Below are 9,963 nucleotides of genomic sequence, written 5' to 3' on the forward strand. Positions count from 1 at the left end.
GTCTAAAAGTCGTTTGAAAAATATGCAATAACATATTACTCTTAAGCCTTTGGGTATACTTTAACCTATGTTAACTCCATCTAAGTGCCACATCAATCTTTTTTCCCCATTTCACTTTGCCACACTCCAAGAAAATGGTTTAATCCCATTAACTTCATTTAACCCTATTAAAAAAGAAAAGAATAATTAATTCAATCTCTTAACATTGGATTAATATGTTAATACATAACCCATTTAATGTCCTTTAACACAAGGAGGGAGTGGCTTGCAATATTAGTTAACATGTCATGTCATTGTTAACAATCTAAATCTCAGAGTACACCTCATGGCCTTATATAGATTAACATTAACATATTACGCGTAGAGCATATGTAATCGGTGTTTAAACCCCTAACCCCAAGTTTGAATCATCTCAGAGGTGCTCTCCTATATTTACATAGTTTGCACTTAGTAGGAATCGAACCTGATACCTCCCCACAAGGAAACCACTTAGTGAAAAACCCCCTGACCAACTGGAAATCCAGTTGATCTGCCGTTCAAAAAAAATCTGTAATTGGTGGTTTGTAGCTCCATGGATATCAACATATAATAGAGGCATGCGTGGATAAGAGAGGGATTCCTGACACGGACATGTTAATACAACACGACACGGAGTTAAACAAGGTTGGCTTTGAGCTTAATAGGTTTCATGGCTTAAGGTCGACACGTTTCATGCTTTTCCTCGCTCTTGAGCTTTCTATTCTATGATTGTAGGAGGAACTAACCTATAGTTTTCTATTCTATGATTGTAGAACTAACCTATAATGAGTAAAACTTGTAATATTGGCCACATGGATTTACATAAATAAACAAATCATTATTACCAAAAAGCCATGGATACAAATTGTTATAGCACTTCACATGAGCTAAAAGGCACATGCTTTCACTAGAATGCTTCTTATTGATGGAACCAATGCTCAAATATTGCTATCCAACTTAAATATTGTTTAAACTGAAGAATCAAAAAAAGTAAAATCACACATGCAAATATGCAGAACCAGCATGACTGCTGATTGCGAAGGTTTGAGGATGGCGATTTGGTCATTCGTCATCATCACCCAGTAATGCAAACGAGTAGGGCGCGAATTTGTACCCGTCTCCTTCATAGAACTTGTTTTGGAACTCCACCCAGTGGAGCCTTAACGCATGTAAAAACGCACTTAAGGTTTCCATCACTAGCAATACTCCAACCGTCGCAAATATGAACACAATTATGCCCACACCAAGAATAATCCAATTATTGTACCTGTGCACATTATGAAAATGTGTTTTATAGATGTGTGTTAACGGTTTATAGTAGTAATTAAAAGATCATATGTTAATTATGTCTTGTAAATTGACCAAATACGACACTTTATGAAAAAAGAAAATAACAGATAATTAAGAACTTTGATTATTTGTAAGAAGGAACTTACCCCCAAGCAAGAAGCAGAACCTTCTCATAGAACACAGTTGACAACTCCGAATGTGCCAAGCTGAAAGTGAAGTGGTGCATTATCAGTCAATATATTACAGTATAACAGTAATACCGGAGTCAAAGTCAATTGTTGGTCATATTAAGTGAAAACAAAAACGAACTATAACATTTTTTTAAGAAAAAGAAGGTTGTAACAATGTTAATAGGGCTGCAAACAAACACGAACAAGACTAGTTTGTTAAGGAAATATGCGTGTTCACAAACTGTTCATGAACGCTTACCGAACGAGATTTTCTGTTCTTGTTCGTTTGTTAAGAAAATAACCGTGTCCGTGTTCGTTTGTTAATTTTAGGTAACCAACGTTCATGAACACAAATGAAAACAAACGAACACAAACAAACGTTCATGAACAAAATAGATAATATACTAATACTTATTAAATATTTTATTTGTCGGAATTGAAGTAATTAAATAAAATATAAAAATTAAAAACACTAATGAACTATCGAACACAAACAAACATAATCGAACACATTACCAGCATTCACGAACATAAATGAACGAACATGACCTCTGTTCATGTCCCGTTCATTTAACTAAACGAACGAAATTTCTTGTTCGTGTTCATTCATTTATTAAGCTAACGAACACAAACGAACCTCCCGCCGAACAGTTCACGAACTATTCGCTGAACGTTCGGTTCGTTTGCAGCCCTAACAATGTATATACCTGAGTGCCCATAAACGAAGGTATGAAGCTGTATTCGACACTGCTCCAAGTACAAACTCTATCGTATGAATGAGTTGATGAACAAATACTTCGCTGAACTCAAATTCTTCATGATCATGTGAATCATGACCCGCCTCCACCTGCAAAGATTCTTCCGTCCCTTCAAGGGGTGTGTAGGACTGACCTTGATGTCTCTAGAAAGCCGTGAAACACAAAACGCAAGTTTAAAAAAAGCGCGATAATATGATCATGAGAAAACAAAACATGTGTGTGTTTGCATAATGGAAATAATAACATACCCTGTTATGCTGTGCCTTTAAAATGAAAGGTTTGGGTAGCAGCATCCATGGGACAGCAATTAGAGAGAGCAGTAGTAGCACAAGCTGGTAACGAAATGAATCGCGTCATGTTTTTATAATATAGTTTTTTATCCAAAATGAATATTACTGTTGCTAGAGAAATCGTACCTGAACTGTCTTCTGGTTTGGGAAAAGCTGATTTTCACCAAGATCGTCAGTTGGGCTAAGGAACATGTATATCATTACGTGATATAAATCAGCTTGTGAACCAGTGACCCACTTTACGATAATTAGGACGGAAAGATAACCAAACAGGCCATTCAAAAATATCATCTGGGGAATAAACTGAAACCTGGAATTTACAACATTAAAAAATATTATCATTAAAGTTGACGTAAGTGAGCAGAGACAACAAAACGAGAAATTCACCAAACTTACCAAACATTGACGGGATTCCGAAAGTATAGAGCGTTGAAAAAGCTGAGTATTATTCCAAGGTTCATTTGTGCTACCCCAAGAAGAATCGACATTTTCATCTTTAGAGAGTTGAGAAATGGCAATTCGCTTCGACTCCCGTGCCATGCGGGATCCACACCAAACGGGTATGTACCTCGCGCCTTTATCAGGCCTATGGTGGTAGCCTCACTGCACAAAATCCGGAAGATATTAAAAGATAGAACAATAGAGACCCGGGTATGTGTGTGTGTGGGGGGGGGGGGGTCTGATAAACTACCTGCACGCAGCATCACGGCAGACATATGCTGAGGGACTAAATAACTCAAAAGGCACCGAGAAAAACTCGTTATATATCAAACCCGTGTAGATGGAGAAGAGGGCCATCAACAATATAACATAACGACCACCAAACGTCATTTCCATTATGTCTCCAAGCTTCTGTATTCATGAAAAAGCATAAAAAAAATCAGTCTCCGCTTGCGAATATCAAAAAGTATAGATACATAGTAGTTTTGTTTTGGCCTAGTTACCTGACTCGAGTATTTCTTCTCTCTGAATATTAAAAATAAACATGCCAGCAGGATACATATACCATGCCCCCAATCACCAAACATCACAGCAAACAGGAAAGGGAATGTGACAACAGTATATACTCCAGGATTTGCTTCTTGGTATTTGGCAACACTGCAAGATGAGTAAAATAGATGATTTACGGAACGTAAAACAAGTAAAACATTCACATAGACCAGATTCATATCATGAATATAGGGGTGAGCAGAAAACCGAAAAAACCAAACCGAAACCGAAAAAAACCGATTTAAGCGAACCAAAAAAAACACGCAAAAAACCGAACCGAATAACCTAAAAAATCATTTTTTTATGTTTGTTATATATTAATTTAAGAATTATTAATATTATTCTTGAAAGTTAAGTATTTATAATAAAAACATTAATATGTTTATTTATCTTTGAAATGATTTATCCATTGCCTAAAGAAATAACAAAATTTAACATAAAAATTAACTGATTAATAAAACGTCTTAATAAAAACTTTGGAGAAACATTGAAATAGATTAGAAGGTTAGGTTTGTTTCAACAATATTAATTAAAAAGGTTAAATACAATAACTTAAATGTAAACATCTAAGAATGATTCTTAAATCTTGAGTTATATTATTTATATTTAAATCTTACGTAATTTAGTTCCAACAACCGAAAAAAACGAAAAACCGAACCGTTACTAAAACTGAAAAACCAAAACCAAAGGGTTTTCAAAAACCGAAAATCGAACATTTTGGTTATGGTTTCGGTTTTACCATAAAACCGAACCGGCCGAACCCTGCACACCCCTAATGAATAAGGCCCGGAATAGAGACAAAAAAATGCTTACCCGTATGCATCAACGATTGTTTGAAAAGACTCGGTAAACTTATTTGTCCTGAAATAGGTTGGAGGCAATTCTTTTGTGTGCAAAACTTGGAAAATGGCACCAACTTGAGACTTTGAGTCAACTGTCGCCTGCTGCAGTGCATCCTGAATCTGAAAAAAGAAAGGTCTTTTAAGTAAAATGTAGCATTACCTAAACATTAACCCTAGCAATTTTAAATGTAGCATCGAGCATGGATAAAAATGGTTATCTAAATAAAAGGCATATGAGGTGCAACATGAACACCAAACCTGTTGGGTGGCAAATGTGGGACTCCAGCCTTCAGCCACAAGACATTTCTTTGTTACATCAATGCTAAGCATATTTAGCGTGTGATAGATTGATTTTTCCTTCCGAACCTTGCAAGAGCAACATGATGAGATTCAGTGATCTATATAAGAATAAATATGTATGTGTGTCTGCATGAAAATGGTAACAAAAAGACTTAAAAGAGACATACCAGCTCACTCCACTGTTCGTATTGTTTTCCTATGGTTTCCAACAGATTCGCACGGTGCAAAAGTCCAGCATCTATTGTTGTTTTCAGCTCAGATAGCTTCCCAGATACCTCAAGTATCGTTTGGGCTTGCTTGCCCAAATCTTCAGCAAAAGGATAGCGGTTTGCCCCAAACGCTTCACATATCTTGAGAATTTTGCTCTTCGCTCTTTCTCCAGAAAAGAAAACCACAAAAACGTTTTTCTCAACCTTTTCTCCTGAATTAGGATCAATAACAGCTTCATCCACAGAAGATTGCCTCAGAAACACATTTCCTCTTGTAGCACGGAATAAGATTCTTTCAAAAGCCAAAGATCTTCCTTTGGGCACAAGGCCAGTGACGAACCCTAATTTCACTTGTTTCCCTTGATCAGCTGTTGAATCCTACACATAAACATCAAACAGAATCATTAACTTCTAGAACCTACACTAAAATATTATGAGAATAAAGGATTTACGTCATAGCAATGTACCTGATCCTTCAATAGAGGAGTTTCCAAAGATTCTTCAGCGGCCTGTTGTGATGAAGCTTCTGTCTGCTGAACTTCAGCCCTGCTTTGCGCAGCTTTAAAAAACTCGCCAGCCTGTACGACAGTATGTACTTGAAAATATAAATAAAAAAGCAGCAAAACTGAAGCTGATGTGTGGCATTAAGGTAAGATATACCTTTTGCAGAACAAGTTTATATTCTGAAAGTTCATTATAGCCGCGCTGCAACTTTTCGTTATTCGCGTTGACTTCAGTAAGCTCGGCTTCAAGTTCACCAAGCTTTATCTAAAACATCACAACAGACAAGAAAGCGTTAGTTCACGAAACATGGTCCTAAATGGTGCATATGCAGATACATATAAATACTTGTATATACCTCCAGTTCATCCAGATTAAATTCAGCTTTGGCCTCAGACTTCGCTGATGATTTGACATCTGCCTTTGACATTTGATCTTTGAAGAAACGCAGCTTTCGTGCCAATTCTGCACATCTTTTAATCTACATTATAGAAGCAACTTAAATCATAATCTCACTAAAGAAAGTCTCAACAAGTAATGGAAGCACGGAATTATATGCTCTCAATGCATATGTTAGGACAGGAATTTCACACATATGGTCAGATAGCAGTAGAGTTTCCATGGATATTAACCATTGCTTAGTATATAATATGCCTTTAAGGTACTTATATATGCAAGCAGATCTTTAAATGTGACAAATATCTAGAATGCACTAGAAATGAAGTGATATGATGCTTTTAGTTATATAGCAACATTACCTATATAAACTATAATATACATGTTACTTTATAAGTTTATATAGCAGATTTATGAAATCCAAGCCCATCAGATTATAATTTATGTGGATTGTTCAAAATGTGTTACACTAGCAGGGTAAAAACCATTAAAAAAGGCAACATAATTTCTTACTTTGCACAAAAAAGTCCCTTAGTCAAATTTGGTATATTAAAGCTCCAAAGCTTGTAACAAAACACGAGTAAGTCCCTCCACCCAATTTTGGCATATTAAAACCCCTAAAGTAGTCTAAAATACAAGTACTTGTGAAAAAATATTAAAATAATGACTTGTTACCTTATTGAATTGTATCCAAAGTTATCAACACTCGGATTAAAATAAACTGATTTCAAAGGTTACAATTTCCAGAATATAACACCAAATCATCTCTAGTTTGAGACTCAGAGGGTAACAATATGCATCTTACAAAACCATACAAAAATCAGGGAGAAACAAAAAAAGCTCACCTGACTCGCATAAGTCCGCTGGAAAGGGCTTTTTTCTGCATTCAGCTGTAAACATCAACAAAATTGATATCAGACCTTCACTAAGAACCAAATTACATAACCAAAAAAAGATGAGCTACAAACAGAAGGAAAAACAAATAAACAATAACCTTGATGTTCAACCAGCTAGCCAGGAACCACTAGAAATACACTAAATAAAGTAATAGCATACTCTAAAAAGCTCCTTATTACTTTCAAGTGGTATCATGCCTTATCTTTTAATCAAACCTTTATCAACTGTATATGCCATCAATAGCTCTTTTAAGATAACTAACTTTATTCAAGTCAAAATCAACACGTTATAACCTAAAATAAAGCATGTAGTGACTAATTACAGGATCATCAAGTATCATTTATAGAAATCACTAATAGTCCACAAATCGCTAAAACCCTAACTATCAGATTCAGCTCAATTCATCAAACCTTATCTTCCAATTCAATCAATCAACATCCACAACAACATAACAAACTCACACAACAAATCAACAACTCATGATGCACAACAAAACACTACAATTATAACAAATCCACCACATAACAACACGCACGATCTGTATGTATATCTGTATATCTATACAACAACAACAAGTAGAAAACTAGAAATAGATTGTACTGACGTCTTTGAATTGAATGAGACCGATATCTCCAAGGTAGGAGACGGTTGTTCGAGCGGATTCGATCGGAATAATGACTTGAACTAAGTGCATCGGCTCTGAACGGAAGAGATCCATCGGAGGACAACAGCCGCCGCCGTGATCTGCCATCGGTTTAGCGGTGATTGCGGCAGTTGTTGGTGGAGATCGATCGGTATCTGGCTAGCACAGAAATAAGTGGACAGATTGTTTGGGTTACTGCATATGTATTATCGCTAGCCACGTTCTTCAGATTGGCTGATATTTTGTGTGGTTTTTTATTGGGGTTTATTATTATTTTGTTACGGCTCCACCCAATACGCTCCCTATCCAGTAATTCGTGTTAAGAGTAGATATGGGATGTGTCCTCTTAAAAGTGGATTTAGCCTAGGTAATCTAGGAATGATTGTTAGGCTATAGAGTGTGGTGATCACTTTCATGACTACCATGACCCTCCATATAGGTGTCATGTCATTTTCAATTCATCATTCAAAACCACTACTTAGAGTGTGGTCATGACCTAAACCACTATCTCTTTTATTTTTTAAATTTATTTTTGTCTTAAGATTATCAAATGGGAGGGTCATGGTAATCGTGGTTTAATCCATGGGAACCACTATCAATCAAGGAGGGGGATGGTGTACCATTTAATTAATGGTCTTATGTAGAAATAATGTTCCAATCCATTACCCCCACACCCCATAGCCATGTGGCACTCCTTATAAGTAGGAAGTATGGGCATTTTGGTACTAAAACATTTTGGTCCTTATAAGTAGGAGTATGCAAATGACATGTGGCACCATTTTTGTTTTCTAAAAAATAAAACAAAAAATCCAGTACAAAAAATTTAGCATAAAAAATCTAGTACAAAAAATATAGCAAAAAAAATCTAGTACAAAAAAATATAGCACAAAAAGTCTAGTACAAAAAAATATAGCACAGAAAAATTCAGCACGAGAAAAAAATCTAGTACAAAAAATCCAGCACAAAAAAAGAGAAAAATGCAATTTGCGTCCCTGTGGTTTGTGTGAAACATCAACCTGGACCCCTAAATTCATTTTTTGGTTTTCTGAGCCCCTGACCTTATGAATTCATAACAGTTTGAGTCCTTCCGTTAGTGTTCCGTCAGTTTGACTGTTTGACAATTATGAAGTCTTTTATACCCTTAACCTAACCCTTAATATCTACATTTAAGAGACATGGAGATCAGATCAGTTTATCACACTTCTCAACAAAATCTCTCCCAACTCCCAACACCTTCATCGAACAGCGAACAGATCATCATCTTCATCGACATCGCTGAACAGACCATCTTCATCGCTGAACAGACCAACATCTTCATCGCTGAACAGATCATCTTCATCTTCAGCGAACAGATCATCTTCATCATCTTCATCTTCATCTTCATCAGGTTCATCTTCAAAACAAAGGTTTGGTTTTGTTTGATTCTATAGTTTCAGATCTCATGTGATCATTTGGCTGATTAGAGTACAGATCTAGGTTGTTTGTTTATTGAAACTATGATACTTGTGTGTTTGTTTATTGAAACTATGATACTTGTGTGTTTTAATTTCTGTTTAAAAAGAACTGATCAGATCAGTTTCGGATTGATGTGTTCCTCATATTGATTTTTGGTTTGATTCGATGATTTGAATGTGTTATTTGGGTATTTTTGGTTTGATTCGATGATTTGAATGTGTTCCTCATTTTGATTTTTGGTTTTGGTTTGATTCGATGATAATCAGTTATTTGGGTATTTTGGGTTATTCATGTTTGTTTTGCTTGTGAAAAAACAGAGGGTTCTTCATGTTTGTTTTGCTTTGAAAAAACAGAATGTGTTTATTGGTCATTTGAATGTGTTTGATTCGATGATAATCAGTTATTTGGGTATTTTGGGTTCTTCATGTTTGTTTTGCTTTGAAAAAACAGAATGTGTTTATTGGTCATTTGAATGTGTTTGATTCGATGATAATCAGTTATTTGGGTATTTTGGGTTCTTCATGTTTGTATTGCTTGTGAAAAAACAGAGGGTTCTTCATGTTTGTTTTGCTTTGAAAAAACAGAGGGTTGATGTAATAACCCTCGGTAAAACCAACACCCTCAAAATAGTTCTAACACCCTAATATATCTTATAATGTCCCAATATGTCTTTATATGCATCCCGTATGTGAAAACCGAGCCCGAAATATAACATAATTTATAAAATAAATTAAAAACAATAAATATTAAGTTGAGGCGGGCCGCATAGACCCACCCCAACCATTTACGCGGGCCGTGTGAGGGTGTAACCGGACTCCGCTAAATTCTTTAGTTCATGCGGGCCGCGTATGATCCCGTTTAAGTTCATGCGGGCCGCGAGTGTCCCAAATTGTGGCGCAGCCCTGAGCTGACACGTGTCAGCACCGTGTCAAGTCTACTTGGTGACCCATCCAAGCTACGCGTTGACCCAGCGTTGACGCGGGCCGCGTAAGCTTTGCCTGTTCTTTACGCGGGCCGCGTGGAGACTCGATTTCAGCCCTATATAAGAAGGCAACGGGCCTTCAGTCTGTTTCATTCATTTCTTTCAACTCTCTCTCTAAATTCTAAATAGTGGGTATTATACCCGAGTCCAATACACCCTAAATAACGAGGTTCTGCTACGATGTAAGTATTATAACCCCTGGAGACGTATTAGATACGCTGC

At 36.3% G+C, this 9,963-nt stretch overlaps 1 protein-coding gene across 1 annotated transcript; it reads right to left on the reverse strand.

Moving 5' to 3' along the window:
* Positions 1–835: 835 nt before the first annotated feature.
* Positions 836–7,617, reverse strand: LOC110929167 (V-type proton ATPase subunit a3). The gene is made up of 16 exons (XM_022172287.2): positions 7,266–7,617; positions 6,610–6,654; positions 5,727–5,849; positions 5,528–5,635; positions 5,335–5,445; positions 4,826–5,245; positions 4,617–4,724; positions 4,330–4,478; positions 3,471–3,624; positions 3,218–3,378; positions 2,923–3,129; positions 2,653–2,836; positions 2,485–2,568; positions 2,186–2,379; positions 1,455–1,514; positions 836–1,285 (listed from the first exon to the last, which is right to left on the reverse strand). Exons 1-16 carry the CDS (start codon positions 7,410–7,412, stop codon positions 1,081–1,083), a joined length of 2,460 nt encoding a protein of 819 aa, XP_022027979.1. The 5' UTR covers positions 7,413–7,617; the 3' UTR covers positions 836–1,080.
* Positions 7,618–9,963: the final 2,346 nt, after the last annotated feature.

The sequence above is a fragment of the Helianthus annuus genome, chromosome 3, assembly GCF_002127325.2.
Source record: "Helianthus annuus cultivar XRQ/B chromosome 3, HanXRQr2.0-SUNRISE, whole genome shotgun sequence".
Lineage (NCBI taxonomy): Eukaryota > Viridiplantae > Streptophyta > Magnoliopsida > Asterales > Asteraceae > Helianthus > Helianthus annuus.

Coding starts and splice junctions, on each gene's coding strand:
- LOC110929167 (XM_022172287.2), bottom strand. CDS start 7,412: ATGGCAGATCACGGCGGCGGCTGTTGTCCTCCGATGGATCTCTTCCGT. Junction 5,446..5,527: donor ATAAACTTGTTCTGCAAAAG/GTATATCTTACC, acceptor ACTGTCGTACAG/GCTGGCGAGTTTTTTAAAGC. Junction 4,479..4,616: donor CCACATTTGCCACCCAACAG/GTTTGGTGTTCA, acceptor TTCTTTTTTCAG/ATTCAGGATGCACTGCAGCA.